Source organism: Paramormyrops kingsleyae, chromosome 19 (genome assembly GCF_048594095.1).
Source record: "Paramormyrops kingsleyae isolate MSU_618 chromosome 19, PKINGS_0.4, whole genome shotgun sequence".
NCBI lineage: Eukaryota > Metazoa > Chordata > Actinopteri > Osteoglossiformes > Mormyridae > Paramormyrops > Paramormyrops kingsleyae.
Genome location: NC_132815.1, coordinates 22,394,831 through 22,416,457, shown reverse-complemented (window position 1 = coordinate 22,416,457; position 21,627 = coordinate 22,394,831). Strand labels below are relative to the sequence as shown.

Genomic DNA, 21,627 nt, shown 5'->3' with positions numbered 1-21,627 from the left:
AACTTGTGTAAAGGGTGACTTTCTTCTAGGCTACATCCTTGTGACCTTCCAAAGATAGCGTACTGTAAATCATGTAAAGTTACATTACGCTATAGGCTGTTTGGATGAATATTGGTGAATCAGTGATGGAGAGCAGAATCCAAACTCTTTGTGAATAATATAGCAGACGCAGTTACAGAACAGAGTGAAGACCTGAGGAAGTCTACAGTTATCCATTGAAGAAATATAGATAGTGATCCATTGAAGAAATATAGATAGTGATCCTACTCTATTCTGCCAAAAGCACCTGGCAGTGTACCCTACTCCTTGTCAATGCGATGCCCAGAGGTGGGATTGTGACATGAAAGAAAGCTTATTACACCAGAATTAGACATCCTTTCGTCCATCCATTTTAATAATATAATATTCTAAGTAACTGATATAGTTATCGTTTGGCTCAGCTCTAAACCATTTCAGTTATGCCATGCTACATGTAAACACAGTGGCAATTGTTCATTATCTTCACTAGCACGTATTGGGTCAGGTAATGGGACAAAGACAGAGTAAACTATAACGCAGACAGAATACATACATTTATGTTTTAAAGAGGACCAAGGAACTGAAACTATTTACATCAACTAATACTTCGCAAGTAATTTCAGGATACGTACATCCTGATATGCATAACCAGTTTACAACTATAGCTGGAAATGTGTATTTCACTCTTTGAATACGCAACAGCAGCTATGAACTACACGATTCGTTATGCCGATTAAATTTGTCATATAACGCAAGCGTACATCGTTGACAAAATCACCGTAAAATATAAAGTGTAAATGATCAGAAACATAAACGTCATACGGTGCGCTCATATTTTACGTCGCGATATAATGACGTAAGACAACGGCGACGGAGTCATGGAGAAAACACGTGTGTCTGCTTTTGCGCTATACCGGACGGTTTTAGAAAAAGATCAGTCTTCGTTAAAGGTATGTGAAGTACTCTGACATGAGGACACTCTTTCGAGACGTCTGTTTGGCATACGTGTTTTATATAATGCATCAATATAGTTTTAACTGACTAAGATTCTCTGGTCAACATGTACTCCCCATTCTTGTTCTACAACATCTAACGCTATTTTAAATTATAAAAATGTTGAACCATCTTATTTATTTCTGTTATACTATTTCTGCAGTCCTTCTTCATTTGTCATTTTCCTTTCTTTAGCAGAATGTAGAAACATTGAATAACCGAAATGTGTATTCTTGTCTTTCCAAGTGGCTTCGTTTTTCTAACTTTTTTCAATAATTCAAGGTTGCGCACAAGAAAAAAAGGCCTAAGGAGAATGCTCAGATTTCTAAATCAAGTAAGAAAACAAAGAGAAAGCAGACTTCCACAGTTGTGAGCGATGTGGAAGAAAAGACCGCAAAGCCGGCACCGGTAAGTGGGGTTGGGGGTTGGGGGTTGGGGGGGGGGTGTGTGTATTACCCATAGGCTCCCAGTCGCATTTTTGAAGGGCAAAGATGGCAGCCACTTCTCTGAGTAATTAAGATGTTAGGAATTGCTCGGCTGAATGTCACTATAAAAGAATGAGTTTGTCGGGTCTTCTAACTTTATTTGCTCCCTGCCTGCCTTTAAGTGAAACAGCATCATTCAATTTCATGTCAGAAACAATTAAGTACCCACTGAATAAAATATTGATCTGAGCTTTTTATATTCACCGGTTGTGTTTTCCCGTGAAATATGGTGGAAGTCATTGCTACTTAGTTCTTTATTGTATAACCCCCCCCTCCCCCATTCTTCTGCTATGGAGGTGGCACATCCACTGGTGAACAGAAAGGGGGTTGAAGGGCCAGCCCTGGACACCCTGCTGGTGGATCTGGCAAGGATTCAGAGCAGCAGGGAGAGGGCCAACCGGCTCTTTGACTGGCTGATCCACCCTGTCCCCGCCCAGAGCTTCTTCAGGTAGCCAGCCTCACATTGCTTGTTTTAAGAGGTTTTCTGCTGTGCTTTTCCCAGTATGAGCCTGGTCTCTCTCTCTTGTTCCTCCACATTTTTTTGTCAATCCCAGCATGAGCACCTTGGTGATTCATTTATTCCCTGTCATTTGGTCCGCCACCTACTATGCCCCGACCTCCCCGGACAAACATCATTTTTGCATCCCCAAATCCACTTTATACTGATTGGCTAGATGTATGAGAAATGTGTATGTGGTTTTGATTGGGTTTTGTTCAAAGGTTCAACAGCACGTTCTGCTCGCAACTGGTAACCTTTTTGTCAAAGACCAGGTCTCTCCTCCCTGTGGACAGTAGACCACTGTTCCACAAACAGACTGTTCATTTAGTGCACAGAACAGCTGTGAAGCAGAACCTGGATCTTTACTGTTGTCTTGTATATTTATGAGTACTCTGGTAATAGGAGTGTATTTCTAGTGTAACTGGATTAGTATGTTTGATTTTACCCATTAGATAAATAATAAATTTTAATTTGTCATCTTTCCTGTACTGTACTTCATTTAATAATAAACACTTCTGTATAGCAAAGTAGACTAAGAATAATCACTGTTCGTAACCTCAGGATACATCACTGAAGATGCGTCCCAGCGCATCTAGGAGATGTTTCTTGTATAGACGTCTAAATGTAGGTTTTCAGCAATGTTTTTCCATGGTTTTCAGAGAGATGTGGGAGAAGAAGCCAGCTTTAATCAGACGTCATAATCCCGAGTATTACAAGGGCCTGTTTTCTACCACAGAGATCGATCGGATTTTGAGAGAAGTAAGTTTATGTAGCTTCAGGGTGTACTCACACTAGGTGATCTATACTGTGGCCAAGCACATTTGACCCCCAATGTCTAGTTCGTTTGACTAGTGTGATTGCTAAACTATGTCTGGGCCCGTTGAAGAAGTCCACGGTTCAGCTGGATTTGGGCATGGTATGCTTCTAGTCTGATCGCTATTTGTACCCTGGTACGGAAAACAGACACGATGTCAATGATGTGACTGACAACACGCATGCACACTATACACGAAGCTGGATGGAACGGATCAGGTAGGCTGTACAGATCAGGAAGTATGTCATTAGCCCCAAAACAACTCCAAATCAGCCAAAAAATAAGGACTTGAATCACGAATTCCATTCTGCCTTGTGACAGTGCTTTCCTTTCTATGTTCTCTTCAACACAAAAAATTTGCACGGTGATGACATGCTCAGGCCAGGGAGATTTAAGTGGAAAAATATTTGGCTAAATAGGCAGATATAGTCATACCAAGTGGATTGGTAGCTAAACTAGACTCTGTTTTCTCTTTACGCCATCTTTCTGCGGCAGTCTGTACCGTATGATAACATAGTGTATTAGCTTTCAACACAGCTTTCAATATTTGTCCTGGATGCTAGAAAGAAATTGACCGAAAAATAATTGTTTTCTTATGTCTTTATTTGTCTGAATTTTTTTTTTTGTGGGCCTGATGCCTTGGGCTTTGACTCGTGTCTGGAAAAATAATTGTATTAAATGTCAAGCTGCCTGACGGCAATAGTGTATGACCTGTCTCCACGAAAACAGATTGGCAGACGAAAAGAGATATTGTCTCTATAGATCACACATAAAAGTATGTAAGAAATCAGTCATTTTAATTACTCTGTCATAGTCCTTGCTGGGTGCCTTGGGAGGGGAAAAAACCTTCCTGTGATATCATGTTCATTCCCGGTCTTATCCGATTGTTTGCAATTAGCAACAGTCTGCTGAAATGGAAATGATGCACAAGTATGAGTGCAGGTACACTGTATTATTCCTTTGAGAAATATCTATTGAGCCACACACTGCCCCCTACTGGTGGCTTCATCCAAGTTATTATTTTTGTCCTTAATATTTGAATCTTCTTTCTGTGTTGCTGCTCAGGATGATGTTCAGTTCGGAGTGAACCTGGACGTCACAAGTTACACTAATGGCCAGAGAGAGACCCACAACCCCCCTGGCAGAGCTCTGCCTTTCGCTGTCTGGGATTTCTACAAGGTACTCTCTCGTGGGCCCTTTCACACGGACATTTCCTCTGGGCTCTGAGGCATGTGGTATTTCTTTCAGACAAGTATCTGCTTCTCACTGTTGTTTTTTTTCATTATAAGACAATCTTCAGAAATGGTAGATATTTTTAAATGAAAGAGCTGGGTGCTGAATACGTTTTTACGGTCTTTCCCACACTGCTGGTCGCCGTGTTTGAAATGTCGATGGCTTCATAGCTTTTTGTGCATTTTCTTTGTTCACCTTGTCTAAGGCTTTTGTGGTAATGTGGTGATACGCCGTATTGCAGGGTTTTGGTAGTCATACTTAGAATATTTTATCACCAAAATTTCAAAATTCCAGAATAATGATGTTTTTGAAAGTACTGTCAAAATACCATATACTGCGGTATAATGTCTGGACTGTGTGAAGGATTATAGTGCGTTTGGAAGTCGGAATTCTGATCCGGAAAGTGGGTCGCACATCTGCAACCCCGACTTCAGAATTCAAGATGGCTGCACCCTTCATCAACAGAAGTGAAAGCTGTTTATTAGCAGTTACGTCTAATTTGTGGCTCATTAAATCGGTCGCACACACAATACTGTCCAACCTCTGTCTGTGGATGTGTTGCTATGATGTTTGAATGTGCAAAATATCGCATAATGCGTTGTTGTCAGCTGCTGTTGCTGATAATGGCTAAAAGTGAACCTGGCTTTCTGATTTGTTGTACTGGAACATAGTTAACTTGGGTGTGATGTCACTCCCAGCTCCAGCTTCCAACCTGCAAGGTAAATGACCTGCAGCATTAAATAATGCCTACGCTTGGTTCTTTGTGCTGGAAGCTTCCATCTGAACGCTTTGTGGCTTCCGCTCGCCTGCAGTCTCCTAAATGGGCCCCCTCGTTCTCCCTCTCGTTGCCGGTGGCTGCTGCGGACCCCCCAGCGCGGCTGCTCCCTGCGCATTCTGAACCCCCAGTCCTTCTCGTCCACCGTGTGGAACGTGCTCTCCATCCTTCAGGAGCGGTTTGGCTCCATGGCCGGCGCCAACGTGTAAGTTCAGACGCTGGATGAATTTGAGCAGGAGCCCCAGCCCCGTGCTCCGGCCAGCATGGCCCCGCTGGAGTGCTGCCCGCCCCTGGGTTTGGCTGATCTCTCACTCTGAGCATGACCCTCTGCTTCCCCGTGATATGAGGATTTTTCAAATTGAAGAGTTCTATTCTCTAACATGACAGCTGCTTTTTGCCCCCTAGCATTAAATTGTGAAATTCTGTCCATTTAACGTGACCCAGATGTTTCACCGTAGGAAGCCATGGCCCCTCAGTTAGATTCCTTATATATTTTTTTCCTATTAGTTCCTTTTCTGCTGAAAACTTTGTGCTGATTGGTTGCCTCTCCAGTGAAAAGAACCCTATTGTTTACTGTTTTTTGATTGTGGGATATTTTAGTGTTTAGTGTAGCCACTTAGGGTCAGGCCTGTCTTCTCTCTCAGGTACCTGACGCCTCCGGGGACACAGGGATTTGCTCCCCACTACGACGACATCGAGGCCTTCGTCATCCAGCTGGAGGGCAAGAAGCACTGGCGGGTTTATAACCCCAGGTGAGAGGCTGGTGATTGTGTGAAGTGCTGCAGATCCGGACATAATGTAATGTAGCGACGAGTAAACAGTAGGTGGATGAAGAGCAAAGCTGCGCGTCACCTGTCACTGAGAAGCCTCTGCTGTTCCACAGGTCCGAGGATGAAGTGCTTCCGGTGCTCTCCAGCCGTAAGCGCTCTGTCGGCCCAACACACATGCATGCACACGCACACACGCCAGAGCGTGGAGGTGTGAAAGTTAGAATTAACAGGAGACTATTTATAGCCGTATTCGGCGGCAGTGTACGGGGTCACAGGTTCACGTGATGGCAAATTTGAGGACGTGAGATGAAACGGGTCCTTTGATAGCTGCACGTGACAGCGCCTGTTGCTAGGTTACCTCCGCTCCTGTTGACGAGCACGTGCGCATAGAGGTAATTTGAGCCCTTTCACAGCCTGCTACGATACCGAAAGGATAATTGCATTTTTCAATTCCCCCCCCGATGGCCGAGCAGGCAGGACCTGTGGTGAATTAGAGCAGACGTAAATACTCTTTGTGAATCCCAGTCAAACCCAACAGCAGAGAGACTAACTGGGAGATGAAGGAAGCTTCACATTCTTGTTGCCGTAGGATATCAGACAGTGTCTATGTATGTGGGCCATGCGTTCTCCTTGATTTTCTATAAAAATATTTTAAAAAATCAGTATGCTGTTTTTAACAATGTATTTCTTCTTGGTAGGACAGAGAGGAGTTTTTTTAGACAAACGCAGTGACTCCCTAAATGAAACAGAGCCTTATCTTCATAGCCCATCTTTCGGACCTGCCCTCTTGTCATTCTGCAGCCAACTTCAGCCAATCAGAGATCGGCAAGCCAATCTTGGAGGTGGTCCTGGAAGCTGGCGACCTCCTGTACTTCCCCCGCGGCTTCATCCACCAAGGGGACTGTCTCCCCGATGATCACTCGCTTCACATCACCATTTCCTCTTACCAGAAAAACAGTTGGGGTGACCTTCTGCACAAGGTCCCTTCCTCCCTCATTTTGTCATTTTATTTTATGTCTATATGAGACATTTCCCTGTGTATCCAGCTCTAGTTCTTAAGCAAAGGATTTTTCATGGACTAGTGCACTTATGAAATAACTGAAATCAAAAATATTTGTGAACCATAAAGGAAATTAAACAGCTAAACTTAAAATGGAGATTACACATCATGCATGCACTTGTCTGTGACTGATAGAAAAAAAATGGGTGTATCACTGGTGTCCCCTAATGGCCATATTGTGAATGACAGCTTGTCCCAGCTGCCTTGGAAATGGCCATGGAGGAGGATGTGGAATTTCGAAAGGGGTTACCGCTGGATTATCTGACCTACATGGGGGTTCAGAACTCCGACAAGGTGCGAACAGTGTGACATTTCGAAAATGATTTCAACATCTTTGTTTTAATAGTCGGTTGCTGATAAGGCCGGTTTGGGGTAATTCTCTGCCCTTTTCCCCCCCCAAATCGTACAGCGTTGTGGTGAAGATGATCCTGCTAATGGGCTCTCTGTGTCTGTCTGTGGTACCAGGAGGACCCGCGCAGAGCCCAGTTCACAGAGCACTTGCTGGGCCTCATGAAGAAGCTAACCAGCTACGCCCCGGTGGACGCCGCGGTCGACCAGAAGGCCAAGGAATTCCTGCATGACTGCCTGCCCCCGGTGCACACCGCAGGTACAGCCTTCCAGCACCCCTCCCCATCCTGCCCAAGCCTTTCTGGCACAACAGGAGTTTGTCAGATATAAATGCAATTCTCTGCAGACCATCCTTATGCAGCCACTATGTCTGTGCTGAAGGTAAATTAGCTGGGTGGGTGGAGCCTGTGGTTTTGAGTGACAGGTCATTATGGAAGCTGTTTTTCAGTACTCTACAGTAGGAATCCACTCAGTGGGTGGAGCCTGTGCTTTGAGTGACAGGTCACTTTGGAAGCTGTTTTCCAGCAGTAAGAATCGACTTAGTGCGTGGAGCGTGTGAGTGACGGGTCATGCCTGCTGTCATTTGCAGAGGAAAAGGCCTGCAGTGTGCAGGGAGCTCCAAGCAGGTGGGAAGGTGGGCAGGCCTGGGAGGTGAAGGCACACATAAAAGCTCAGACCAAAATCCGGCTGATTCGGGATGGAATCGCCAGGTACTTCTTCCTTTCAGAAGCTTTCTGGAAAGCTCTAAGCTGTGGTCAACCAGTATCTATCATTTTTCACTTTTATTTATTTTACAATTGTGTATAATTATCATCTCAAACACCAGTAACTGTGAAGTTTGCATAAGAGTGATAAATAGGTATCCATCTTCTTTCTAGTCTACTTAGTTTTTTGTTATCAAGAGGATTTTCTCTGTGTAATCTGAGAAGTCTGTATTTTTACATTAACAGGTTATGCAGTGAGGGGGACGTGGTCTTTCTGCATCATACTGTGGATAATTCCAGGGTTTACCACAAGGAGGAGCCAAAGTGCTTTGAAATAAACCCTGAGGTAGCTGCCATCTTTTTTTTTTATCATTCAGTGCAGTATCAGTAAGTCAGAAAGCTGTATGAAATGCTACAGAAAAGGCACCGTCCTTTAGCATCATCACTCTTTCAATGTAATGAAAGCTACAAAGAAACACAAATGTGTATATATGACTGCTCACATGTGGCAGCCGGTGTGCTGGTTAAGTGTGACGTCATGAAGGCTGTAGATGGTCTGGGAGTGATCCCTCCATTGGGGTGCCTCAAACGCCTGCTCAGTGCTCCTCCCAGGCTTGAAGTCAGCCCGCTTTCTTAACAGCACACGGATGGCGTGGAGTTCCTGATCCGCTCCTCTCCCAAATTTGTCTCTGTTGGCAGTTTGCCATGTGACACCATCGAAGACAAGGTAGAGTTTATGACTCTTGTATGCACGCGCACAACACACACACACACACACACACACACACACACACACACACACACACACACACACACACACACACAAAGATACACATAATGATGTTTGGCTGTGTTACACTAGGACTTGGCAATTAATTGAATTTTAATTTCACTTACGATTTTGGCTTCTGGCGATTATCAAAACAAAATCAAGATAAAACGATTATTGTGTCACATATGTTCTCATTTTGTCGTGTTAGAAATCCAGCCACCTCATTCCAGCCCCTTATTCGTTTCTCAGTTGAACTATAGACTTCAAGGAAAACCACTGTTAAAAAGACAAGATTTTTTTAAAAGTGCATGATATTTCCAAGGTCAATGAGTAATTGTGTTAAATAATCGTGATCTCGATATTGACCAAAATAATTTGCCATAATCAAGCAGCCCTGTGTTAGACTAGCTGGATGTTATGTGTAAATATTTTTTATCATGCGACTCATACTGTCACCAACCCCACCTGTTGAAGACGGGCAGCTATAGATCTGGGAGCGTGTGACATACACCAGGAGGATGTATGTTTAGACAAAAAATGGATTTAAGAACTCCTAATTACCTCCTGCTTCACTCTCCAGTGGCTTCAAAACATTTATAGCAAATGCAGGCAAGATTTCTTAATATGACCGCCTTCCTAGTGCATCTTCACTCATCTTGGGTCATAATAAATAAAGTTTGCCGGCATCCAGGCAGTGGTCATGAAATCCTCATGAAAACTCTCTGGGGTGTTGAGGATGTCCTGTAGTGTGTCATCCCAGGTGATTTAGATAGAATGCGGCTCTGCTAAAGGAGATCCGTTGAAGTGGCCGTGCTATACAGCTTGTCTATACACCTTTGATGATGTCACCATATTCTTACAATGTCATCTCTGGGTTCGATGGTTTCTTTATGAGTCTTCTTGTCTCCTTCACCCTCTGTTCCAGCTGTCCCTGGCAGAGCTGCTGTTCGAGAAAGGACTGGTCCAGACTTCCGAGGCCTTGCTGTTCTCATGATGATATCTCTCCTCCTGTGGTGTATGTGGTCATATAATAAAATTCCAGGCAAAAAAAGGGTATTGAGGGTCCTGTTTCTTGAACTTCTTAACTCATGTTCCAGAAAAGCAAAAGGTACTGACTGACTAATCTAAACACAAAGATTAATCCATGTGTAATTGAGGTGAACAGGATAGCTTTAGCAGTTTCTGGTGCTGCAAAGCTTCAAATGTCAGTTTGAGATTGGGGATTTACGTTATAAACAGCAGCTGGGTACTCCTATTGATTTATATTTTATAAAATGTATGAATATTCATCTTGGCACTAAAGTACACAAGGTGGCCCTACTTGGTTGCTTAATGAGATCAGGCTTCTGGAGGTGAACAGGTGTTCGGATCAATTCTATTCATGGGTTCAGAAGTTTTAAAGAGTTGAGTCAGCAACTAACGTGCCTCAAATGTTGAAGCCTGTAGTTTGTTACAAAAATGCAAATAAGCAATTATTCTGATTCTGGGAAAGAGTGCATCCCTTGCCACCATAAAATACTTTAAAGGCTGGATGTTTGGAAATAAGCAAGCCCCCCTTTCCCAAGGGTCCTCTCAGCTTAGCTAACAAAACGTAACCCACTCTCTGCTGGCTACAAACACTAAGTGCTGTGTTTGTATTCTCTTACACAGAAGGGACTCATTACAGTTCCTTCATATTTATCATTATGATCACAATAAAACACCTGTTTGCTCTTCCCAACAATATTAATCTTCAGTTTTTTTAAATATAAAATGTATGCGCAATGTATAGTCTCTCTTCCACCACACATACGTTGATGAACATTAAGCTTACGTGGAATAAAATCACACCCGGATTTGATTTATAGACCCATGAAGTTCCCCGCTTATTAAAATGTTTTATTATGAATGGCTTTAATATATTATTTAATGTCATTCTATCATTGCTGTATTCTTCATAAGGCAAAAATGGTTCTGAACAAAAACCGCTGTAACCCTCTTCAGACTTGCTTGTGCTAGAGAATCTGGAATACGGCTCCCTCAGGCGGGATGATGATGACGTGTCAGTCGCTGCCTGATTTAATGCACCGGGAAGCTGTTTCTCCCATCCCCACTTAAAACATCTTTTGATGAAGATGGCACATTGTGTAGTGCCATCGCCTCACGCCTCCAGGGTTGAGGTTCAAATCCTGCTTCTCCACCGCGTGTGCAGTTTGCATGCTCTACCCATGTCATGTGGGATTCCTCCATCAGTCCAAAGACATGGTTAGTCTAACAGGTGCCTCTCTATTTTGCCTATATTTGTGTCTGATTGTGTGTGCCCTGTAATGGACTGGCATTGCCCTGTAATGGACTGGCATTCCATTCATGGTGCCCCCTGCCTTGGACCCTATGCCATCTGGGATAATCTCCAGACTCCAACATGACCCCATATTGGATAAGTGCTTGGATAATGAATAAGAGCTTTTCATGAATGAAAAATCTTCACATTGCTGTAGTTCTTTGAAATTACAAATGACAGCATGTGTTAATCTGACCGCTTTCGAGCACTTTGCTTATAGAATACATTGTCAGTATCGGGGGGGCAGGATCCATAAAAATATTCTTATCTTTGAGGTCTATTTTTACATTTCAATTAGAGACACTTCATACACGCTTGCGTGGGGGAGGAACCACTTTGGCAGGAGATTCTGAAGAAGCCTTTCGAGCTCCATTACATCACTACAGCGCTCCGAGCCTGCAGATAGCAGAGCTAACAGAGCAGAATGTGGTGCTTAAGGGCACATGTGCTGACCAAGGGCCCGGCCGGTCCCTTAGGATCAGTGCTGAGAATGAACGAACTGCGGAGGAAAAACAGTGCAAAAAAGCACTTAAACATGTTCTTCACCCTTTTTAAAACTAGTTTCATAGAATTTTAAAAGGAAATGCTTTTCCTTGGTATACTGTTTTATAGCAATGACAAATCATATTACACACATCAAATACAGTTTGGTTTGGCTAATTAAAGATTTATATACATCGTTCACCATTTCCAAATACACCAAGGACCAAGTACATGTTTTACTAACTTCATTTTAAACTTCGTTTTCTATTACATAATGAAAAGCATCCTTTTGTATGACTGTCCTCCAAGCAGGAATCAGGAGACAATGGTGATCTCTACGGTGATTGTGTGAACGTTAAATATTTCCCCTGTCCAGGCAGATCATTTCCAGGTAACTTCTTCTCCGGGCTTCAGCTCCCTATAATTAAAAAGAGGCTCTTATGGTCTGTATTAACGTTGCATATTTACATTGCTCCCTCATAACCGAAACATGCACCAACCTGCTGTACAGTGCGCTTTTGTTCCTGAACGCTGTGAGTTTCTGGTCATTCATTCTGTCCAAGTAGACGCCGATCACAAATCCAAGGGGCACTAGCACATTGACCCAGTGGTCCCGCAGCATGGACGCAAAGTTAACCATATTTCCTGAAGAAGAAATAAAATGCATACTATTTTCTATTACATACACGTCAGTGTAAAATTGACACAACTTATTAGAAAGCAAATACATAGAAAGATCACCATAATTTCTGTATTCAATCAAGTACCAGAAATTAAAAGATCTCGCTTTACAACCATGTCTCTTAAAAAAAACTGTAAATTTACACATTTAATGCTGAATGTTGACTTCTGTCAGGCAGTAAATAGCGATATCTGAGGTGTCACTAATGACTGACAACGATAATGGACACAATTCATGTGCCGAACTTCCAAATGATTTGATATTTAATTAACCAACATTAAATGAGTTCCTTCACTTCTACGAATTAATGACAAAAACGCCTGTTTGTGCACTTTGCTCTGCTGTACTTAGAGATATACGCATCTAGGGCCTTCTTTCTCAGGGCTTTGATATACAAAATTTTAATGTGGGTCGGACGCGGTAACAAATCCGTAAAAACAGTTATCTGCCATGGATCACGTATCATTCTGCACAGCTATACAAGACCCACTTTCAACTACTACAGATAAGAGCCTTAAATAACAACATATCGGTAAGCAGCTACGACTTCACGAGGAACTTTAAAAGTGGGCCATTAAAAGAAAAATCTGCTTATCATGTGTTGTTGATTTCAATCAAGTCAAATCTAGCTAATTAGAATGTGGACATTTGGTATATTCAGGTTTTGCAAATGAATGATATTTTGTTGCTAATCCACTCCGTCTCAATATGGCTGGGTTAGCTCGTGATGGACAGCCTAGCTAGCAATAGATACCGAGCAGAATAGTCATGCATCTCTTAAAAATCACACAAAGCTACATGCCAACAAACGTAGGACATAATATATTTATTATAAATGGAGCATTGTGCGATTAATGCAGATATGGGATTAAACTTTACCTTAACCTCCAAGTTCACCCTCGTTTGCTATCTACCGCTGACGGCGGAGGACATTGGACTGAACCAACTCTCGAGGAAGCTCATTTTGGGGAGGCTCCATAATATACCGTGCGTTAAATGACATGAAATAAAACGAACAGCTATTCAAATAATGTAGAAGCAGATTTTAATATTTATTATAATGTGGCTATGTTTGATAGTATGTGTTTGATGTATTTTTATTCACCTATATTATATTGAAAGACATTTGGAGGAATGGTACAACCGAAAACCCTTTCACCTTTGACGCATCAGTAATGGCGAACCAGTAACAGAAGAAAGTGCGGTTCTTTGTAGCGGGTGTTAATTCAAATATCGTCAACATGTTGCCTACTCGTTTTAAAAATCTCTAGTATAATTTATAAAAAAAAAAAAAAAACTGTTGTCCCTATGAGCTTTTATGGTATGTTTCTGATTTTATTCGTCTTCTAAACAGCTATCTAGTTACCAAATTTGCCCTGTGTCTCTGAGGTAGGAATGCAACTACCTGAGAATTGTTGTACAGTTTTTATATTTTTATCTACTATTGCTGACCATGGGTTACTACGTCGTTTTGTATGCCCACAAAGATTTATTTTATTTAACTAGTGTAGCCATTTGAGGTTTGTAGGTGTAGTTTTGAACTAACCTTAAAACTAGATAACTGGCTAGTATACTGCCTAACTATTTGTCTTAGTGTATTAGAAATGTACTCCACTGTAAATAGTAAAATAACGTATTTGCGTCTTAATTTTGAACGTTTCGTAATTTGCAGAAAGTTACTCTTGGGACTATGATTGATAGGCCATCAACATACTTGTATATAAAATATTTGAGCTCGTTTAGGAAAGAGGGTCCCTGACGATTGATATACTTAACCTAAAAGGTACTTAACGTAAGAGATCAGTGACCACCCACAAAAAAGCCTTACACACTGTATGTGTGAGCGAAACTTGGTTTACTCTCTGTGAGATGTAACGGTGCTCTTGAATGGTCGAGTTGCCTGGTCGTTCTTAGAGTCTATTTATGGAGATTGTATACTGCTGCGTGAATCAGCCTGTTTATCATTGTGACAGTTTCCATAGTGGAGGAAAATGACGTCCATTATCAAGCTGACGGCTCTGTCGGGGGTGCAGGAGGAGTCGGCACTGTGCTACTTGCTGCAGGTCGACGAGTTTCGCTTCCTGCTCGACTGCGGTTGGGACGAGAGCTTCTCCATGGACATCATTGATGCCATTAAAAGGTGGGATGAAGCTCTGCCCTTTTTTCCCCCTGTATGTCTGACTGGGCATGTTGCCCTCAAATGCCATCTGATCTGTGACACCCCCTCTTCCCTCCCCATTGCTCTTCCCCAGGCATGTTCACCAGGTGGACGCTGTGCTGCTCTCTCATCCAGACCCCCTGCATCTTGGTGCTCTGCCCTATGCTGTTGGAAAGCTGGGGCTCAATTGCACCATTTATGCCACCATCCCGGTGTACAAGATGGGACAGATGTTCATGTATGACCTATATCAGGTGGGCGATGAGCCTTCATGCCCCTGTGATGCTTAATATATCCTAAAGGCAGCAATAAGTCACTTGGTAAAAGTAATGAGCAACTTGCAGACATGCAAATGCTTAAGACTGCTTATAGGTAGTGTGTGACTCTGTGGGTTAGGACTGTGTCCAGAAGGTCCTGGTTCAAATCCTTTGGCCTGTTGGTTCCTTGATCATGGCCTTTAACCCGAAATAGGGATTGGCTGACCCTGCTCTCCTGCTGTGGATAAAAGTCTCTGCTAGATGTAAATGTAGCCCCTTGGTGCAGAAATGAGTAGAACACACAGGAGTTAGATGTGAACTGATTTTGGAGGTACGACTCACAAGTGAATGTCTCACCAGTCACGCCACAATACTGAGGACTTCACCTTGTTCACCCTGGATGACGTGGATTCAGCATTTGACAAAATCCAACAATTAAAATATTCACAGATCGTCAATTTGAAAGGTGAGGGAGTGCAGACATTTCACTGTATTGAGGTCGCATGAGGCTTTTTTTATGCAAGTGTATAACACCTGATCTTTGACCTTCAGGGAAGGGACATGGCCTGTCCATCACTCCCCTGCCAGCGGGTCACATGATCGGCGGCACCATCTGGAAGATTGTGAAAGATGGTGAGGAGGAGATCGTGTACGCAGTGGACTTCAACCATAAGAGGGAGATGTAAGTGTTGCAGTTTTGCAGCTGTTGGTGAAAGGCGTTTATGGCCTTCTGTTGCGGTGGGGCTTTCCTTGTCAGCCTGACTTTGTGTTACTGGGGCCCACGTGCATGTTCACAGTCACCTTAACGGCTGCTCCCTGGAGATGGTGAGCCGGCCCTCGCTGCTCATCACGGACTCTTTCAACGCCTCGTACGTGCAGCCACGCCGGAAGCAGCGTGACGAGCAGCTTCTCAGTAAGCCTCGCCGGCGTCTTGCCCCGTTCTCTTCAGCGGCCCCCCTGTTGTATACCCTAAATCAGGGGTGCCCAACTCCAGTCCTGGAGGGCCAGAACCCTGCCGTTTTTGGGTTTCTCCTCATTTAACACACCTGATTCAACTCCTTGTGCTAATTACCACACAGCTCTTGAGCTGAATCATTTATGATGGAACAGGGAAAGACCTAAGCTACACAGGGCTCCGGCCCTCCAGGACTGGAGTTGGGCACCTCTGCTCTAAATGGTCACTGTCTGCTCTTCAGCCAATGTGATGGAGACGCTGCGCGGCGATGGGAACGTGCTGATCGCCGTGGATACCGCGGGCCGGGTGCTGGAGCTGGCACAGCTTCTCGATCAAATATGGAGGACGAAGGACGCTGGCTTGGGGGCCTACTCCCTCGCGCTGCTCAACAACGTCAGCTACAACGTGGTGGAGTTCTCCAAGTCGCAGGTCTGCCCTCAGCTCGTCTCAGACCCCAGGTTACGCTCTTCAGTCGGGTTTGGGAGACAGGCTGATGGGATCCTTTCCGTAGGTCGAGTGGATGAGCGACAAGCTGATGAGGTGCTTCGAGGACAAGAGGAACAACCCCTTCCAGTTCCGTCACCTGTCCCTGTGCCACAGCCTGGCTGACTTGGCCCGCGTGTCCAGCCCCAAGGTGGTGCTGTGCAGCCAGCCGGACCTGGAGTCTGGATTCTCCCGTGAGCTCTTCATACAGTGGTGTCGTGATGGCAAGAATTCGGTCATCCTAACATACCGGACCACGCCTGGCACCCTGGCTCGATACCTGATCGACAATCCGGGCGAAAGGATCCTTGACCTCGAGGTGAGCCATGGGCTTGTGTGCAGGTAGAGATACTTGGCAGGAGGTATGAGTCATGAGTCATCAGGGGACCCTGTGATGCCTCTTCTCAGTGTAATTTTTATGTGTGAGTTGTTTTATCTATATGTATATAATTTGCACAAATTAGATCAGGAGACGGGTAAAGCTGGAAGGGCGGGAATTGGAAGAATACCTGGAGAAAGAAAGGCTGAAGAAAGAGGCAGCAAAGAAGTTGGAGCAAGCAAAAGAGTGAGTTACTGTGTTTGTGTGTGAGACACTGCATGTGAGAGACTGTGTGACTGCGTGAGACACTGCATGTGAGAGACTGTGTGACTGCGTGAGACACTGCATGTGAGAGACTGTGTGACTGCGTGAGACACTGCATGTGAGAGACTGTGAGACACTGTGCGTGAGAGACTGTGAGACACTGTGTGTGAGAGACTTTATGTGAGACTCTGTGTGACTGTGTGAGAGACTGTGTGTGTGTGTGACTCTGTGAGACGCTGCATGTGAGAGACTGTGTGAGAGACTGTGTGAGACGCTGCATGTGTGAGACGCTGCATGTGTGAGACGCTGCATGTGTGAGACGCTGCATGTGTGAGACGCTGCATGTGTGAGACGCTGCATGTGTGAGACTGCATGTGTGAGACTCTGTGACTGCGTGAGACACTGCATGTGAGAGACTGTGTGACTGCGTGAGACACTGCATGTGAGAGACTGTGTGACTGCGTGAGACACTGCATGTGAGAGACTGTGTGACTGCGTGAGACACTGCATGTGAGAGACTGTGAGACACTGTGCGTGAGAGACTGTGAGACACTGTGTGTGAGAGACTTTATGTGAGACTCTGTGTGACTGTGTGAGAGACTGTGTGTGTGTGTGACTCTGTGAGACGCTGCATGTGAGAGACTGTGTGAGAGACTGTGTGAGACGCTGCATGTGTGAGACGCTGCATGTGTGAGACGCTGCATGTGTGAGACGCTGCATGTGTGAGACGCTGCATGTGTGAGACGCTGCATGTGTGAGACTGCATGTGTGAGACTGCATGTGTGAGACGCTGCATGTGTGAGACTGCATGTGTGAGACTCTGTGAGACGCTGCATGTGTGAGACTGTGAGACGCTGCGTGTGTGAGACGCTGCGTGTGTGAGACGCTGCGTGTGAGACGCTGCGTGAGACGCTGCGTGTGAGACGCTGCGTGTGAGACGCTGCGTGTGAGACGCTGCGTGTGAGACGCTGCGTGTGAGACGCTGCGTGTGAGAGACGCTGCGTGTGTGAGACGCTGCGTGTGTGAGACGCTGCGTGTGTGAGACGCTGCGTGTGTGAGACGCTGCGTGTGTGAGACGCTGCGTGTGTGAGACGCTGTGTGTGTGTGTGTACCTGCACATGTACAAAAACATGAACAACACGTGTGAGCTGACAAACACGCATTGACAGCCAGTGACCGAAGACCCCAGTCATCCTAGCCGTGGAGTTTTCACCCTTCTCAAGTCTGGCATCTAATCTCACAGCTTTTTGTCTCAAGCTGGCGAGCTGCATAGAAGCTTCTAGCCTCGTGCTATCAGACTGTTAAACACCTTAAGTTCTAGTTGGAATCCTTCATGCACTAAAACTGATCTACAGCCAGCTCCCTCCCATTTGCACTAAGCCTAGTATTGCACGATTCTACTTTGGCACATTGTTATTATGGCTTGGATATGTTTACTACGCCTACTTATCCCCTATTTGCAATCTATTATTATTCTTACTTATATTGTTGCTTTTTAACTGTCTTTTAATTCCACAGAATTTTGAGGTAGGCCCCCATGATGATGATTATTAATAATAATAATAATAATAATAATAATGATAATGATGATGATGATGATATAAGGATGCTTTACAATACAGTCGGATACAATGCGATACAATAAAGTAACAGCAAAAGCAAAACGACAGCGAGCGTGTTATGTACTGGCAGACACATCATAGCATTCCTGAAATAAATGAGTTTTCAACAGCATGAAGATGCTAACAGACTGAACCTCTTGCAGACTGTGAGGAAGTGCATTCCAGAGTGTAGGTGCTGTCACACAGAACGTCCTGCCACCCAGAGAGCATAATCTGAATTTAGGTATAGTAAGAAGGTTAGAGCCCGAAGATCTTAGTGTGCGGGCTGGAGTGTATGGGAGAAGGTGGTCAGGCAGAAATTAAGGGTCAAAGCTGTAATATTGCACCCGCCCCCCCGGCAAAAAAACGGAATAGTGATGTTCTCTAAAATACCCTTAAAACCCCGTATACCATGGTATAATGTATAAAGATATGACAGTATGAAAAACGGGATATTGCCAAAGCCTACAAAGAACTTCATCGCTCTAAAATGAAGACCTTTGGAGGGACTGATAGCAGCGGCCGTATCTGTTTACTACAGCGTGCGTGCGTGCTTGTTTGTTTGTTTGTTTGTTTGTTTACGGTGTCCGTTCGCGTGTCCACAGGGTAGATGTTGACTCCAGTGACGAGAGCGACATGGAGGACGATCTGGAGCAGCCAGCCGTGGTGAAGACCAAACACCACGACCTGATGATGAAGGGGGAGGGCAGTCGCAAGGGCAGCTTCTTCAAACAGGCCAAGAAGTCTTACCCCATGTTCCCGGTGCACGAGGAACGGATCAAGTGGGACGAGTACGGAGAGATCATTAGGTATAGCGAAGACCGAGGGTCCGGTGCATCGTTCTGCCGCGTCGGAGTGGAAGCAGAGCCCCGTGCTCATGCTCCCTCGTCTCGATCGCTCTGTCCTCAGACCAGAAGATTTCCTGGTGCCCGAACTCCAAGCCACCGAGGAGGAGAAGAACAAGCTGGAGTCGGGAATGGCGAACGGAGACGAGCCCATGGACCAGGACCTCTCTGACGTGCCCACCAAGTGCACATCTACCACAGAGACGATAGAGATCAAGTGAGTGTTTGCCCTTCGACAGCTAGGAGAGCGAGCAGACCCTACCATTCCACATTAAGGGACATTAAATACTGCTCTGTTTCATGGGATGAAACCGTTAACTAGTGCATTTAAAGTTAAAGGACAACCTAGAGTTTGGCAATGCTGTCACCACACAACTAGTTAATAGGATGTTACATACTCTTTCCATGTCATGTTTTATAATTTTATGGCTGTTCACTCAACTTTCCTGTACTTAAGAATTAAAAAAAAAATCCACAGTTTATGAAATAAATGGGAAAAGTGGTTAAAAATCTGTGGTGTAGAAAAACTTTTGACTGGTAGTGTAGCTTCCATAGGAGGGTTTCATATGCACATTAAAGGATTCAGCATTTCGGGAGAGTGTGCATGTCTGGGAGCCAAACATCTGGTATTAATTTTACAGTAGTATATAAAAAAACATACATTTTCATCATTTTATTTAAATTTTATATGGTCTCATGATCTTCAAGGATCTTTCCAGTGACAGGAATTATGTCGATCATATATCTATTAGTATTGTAAATTTTTGCCATCACCTGTCTTCAGAGCCAGGGTCACCTATATCGACTATGAGGGCCGGTCAGACGGAGACTCCATAAAGAAGATCATCAACCAGATGAAGCCGCGGCAGCTGGTTATCGTGCATGGGCCACCCGAGGCCAGCCTGGACCTGGCCGAGTCCTGCAAGGTCTTCAGCGGCAAGGACATCAAGGTGTACACCCCCAAGCTGCAGGAGACCGTGGACGCCACCAGCGAGACTCACATCTACCAGGTGAGGTCCCCGGCCGGCGCTTGTGCCATCCTCGCGGAGATACTGGGGGTCGCAGCGTGTGCTATGGGCAGAGGGATGGACGACGTGTGTGCGTCACTGAAACTGGGGGGGGGGGGCCCTGTCCGCAGGTGAGGCTGAAGGATTCGCTGGTGAGCTCGCTGCAGTTCTGCAAGGCCAAGGATATGGAGCTGGCCTGGATCGACGGCGTCCTGGACATGCGCGTCATCAAGGTGGACACGGGCGTGGTGGTGGAGGAAGGCGAGCTGAAGGACGAGGCCGAGGAGGGCGAGCTGCCCATGGAGGTGAGCGCGGAGTTGGGCAGCGACCACAACGCCGTGGCCCAGCAGCGCGCCATGAAGACCCTGTTCGGCGAGGATGAGAGGGAGGCCTCTGAGGAGAGCGACGTCATTCCTACCCTGGAGCCACTGCCGTCCAATGAGGTGAGATGGGGATTCCAAGAAGCCGGGGGAGGGGGATTCCACGTGAGCGTAAGCTCAAGGGTGTTTCCCATCTGCCACAGATCCCAGGACACCAGTCGGTGTTCATCAACGAGCCACGCCTGTCGGACTTCAAGCAGGTCCTTCTGCGAGAGGGGATCCAGGCGGAATTCGTCGGGGGGGTACTGGTCTGTAACAACATGGTTGCGGTTCGCAGGGTGAGTCCCGACTGATTCCTTCAACGGTGTCTCACAAGGTTACATAATGGCTTCATATCGGACACACTGGAAATAAAAAGCTTGCATTGTGCTAGAATTTACTTTGGCTTTAATTACACTTGGCATTGGATGTCCCTAGTTCACAGCATGTTTTAACCTTCCTCTGTGCTTGAGCGGCCCAGAACAAATTAGAAATGATAATCGATTCACATGCTAATGTGTGATGCCTTGATATTATTAGATCTAATCTTCTATACGGTGAAACTTGTGAGTAGCAAGTGAGTCTCGGGTCTCCGCCCACGGCAAAGAGCTCAGTCGTCCTGCTGGAAGGCGCCGGCTTTTCATTTGCACCTTGAATGATTCCTGGCTTCCTTGCTGCCGTTCAAAGCGGGCCCGCCATGAGTCAGTCCCTTTAGAGGGACGTTGGGCATGACTAATCCTGAGCACCGGGCGTCTTGTGCTCTCTTCCAGACTGAAGCCGGCCGGATCGGCTTGGAAGGCTGCCTCTGTGACGACTACTTCAAGATCCGGGACTTACTCTACCAGCAGTATGCCGTGGTGTAGGACCACGCCTCCAACCTCTTCTGCCCTTGTTTCATGGGAGCCAATCGGACAACGTCCAAGCTTTCGCTGTGGTCTCTAGTGCGTCTGTAAAAGGCTTCAGAATTCGGTTTCTTTTGTACCCACTTTTATCGTTCATTTTCCTAGCCATGGCCCCCCGAGGATTTCCTGCTGTGAACGCTGGGGACGACCCCGGTGGGTTTGCCCTCAAACTCAACCTTGAACTCGACACCTTCTCGTGGATTGTCGTTATTCCGTGCAGGGTGGATATGTCCTCTTGTTTTCTTTTATATAAAATACAAGTTAGAAAGATTCCGAAGGTGCAGAAGGTGTTTTGGAAGCCTGGACGGCAGGGTGGGAGTGAGAGTGGAATCAGTAGGCGCGCAGTGACGAAGCTCGCTCTGGCGTCCTTACCATTCACCGCGGGCACCCAAACACCAGATGGGGGCTGTTTACATTGTGTCCTGCATCACACACTATTCCAGTTTAATTTATGCCTTTTATCTGGTTGTAAAACACAGTCCTCTGTTTAGCATTTTATTAATTCCAGCTTAATTGTCACA

The 21,627-nt window shown here is 45.3% G+C and overlaps 3 protein-coding genes across 5 annotated transcripts; 2 read left to right on the top strand and 1 right to left on the bottom strand.

The window, feature by feature from the left end:
- The first annotated feature begins 849 nt into the window (after window positions 1-849).
- riox1 (ribosomal oxygenase 1) lies at window positions 850-9,527 on the top strand. The gene is made up of 15 exons (XM_023806650.2): window positions 850-968; window positions 1,294-1,419; window positions 1,793-1,944; window positions 2,655-2,754; window positions 3,875-3,988; window positions 4,916-5,022; window positions 5,462-5,569; window positions 5,701-5,735; window positions 6,389-6,567; window positions 6,837-6,941; window positions 7,113-7,254; window positions 7,585-7,705; window positions 7,946-8,045; window positions 8,340-8,426; window positions 9,397-9,527. Exons 1-15 carry the CDS (start codon window positions 897-899, stop codon window positions 9,463-9,465), a joined length of 1,617 nt encoding a protein of 538 aa, XP_023662418.2. The 5' UTR covers window positions 850-896; the 3' UTR covers window positions 9,466-9,527.
- Window positions 9,528-11,437: 1,910 nt separating this feature from the next.
- On the bottom strand, window positions 11,438-12,916 carry LOC140580915 (NADH dehydrogenase [ubiquinone] 1 beta subcomplex subunit 1). Of its 2 annotated transcripts, none has more exons than XM_072702637.1 (3): window positions 12,836-12,916; window positions 11,775-11,919; window positions 11,438-11,692 (listed from the first exon to the last, which is right to left on the bottom strand). In XM_072702637.1, the coding sequence occupies exons 2-3, from the start codon at window positions 11,912-11,914 to the stop codon at window positions 11,656-11,658; spliced, it is 177 nt and encodes a 58-aa protein (XP_072558738.1). In that variant the 5' UTR covers window positions 11,915-11,919; window positions 12,836-12,916; the 3' UTR covers window positions 11,438-11,655. The 2 variants fall into 2 exon arrangements, with proteins under 2 accessions (XP_072558738.1, XP_072558737.1); XM_072702636.1 differs by having other exon boundaries at window positions 11,775-11,942; window positions 12,836-12,907.
- Window positions 12,917-13,115: 199 nt separating this feature from the next.
- Window positions 13,116-21,377, top strand: cpsf2 (cleavage and polyadenylation specific factor 2). Of its 2 annotated transcripts, none has more exons than XM_072702631.1 (15): window positions 13,116-13,277; window positions 13,930-14,096; window positions 14,209-14,368; window positions 14,732-14,837; window positions 14,924-15,053; window positions 15,169-15,284; window positions 15,568-15,755; window positions 15,838-16,128; window positions 16,274-16,374; window positions 18,599-18,802; window positions 18,903-19,055; window positions 19,623-19,853; window positions 19,982-20,288; window positions 20,369-20,503; window positions 20,975-21,377. In XM_072702631.1, exons 2-15 carry the CDS (start codon window positions 13,948-13,950, stop codon window positions 21,065-21,067), a joined length of 2,364 nt encoding a protein of 787 aa, XP_072558732.1. In that variant the 5' UTR covers window positions 13,116-13,277; window positions 13,930-13,947; the 3' UTR covers window positions 21,068-21,377. The 2 variants fall into 2 exon arrangements, with proteins under 2 accessions (XP_072558732.1, XP_072558733.1); XM_072702632.1 differs by having other exon boundaries at window positions 13,116-13,345.
- Window positions 21,378-21,627: the final 250 nt, after the last annotated feature.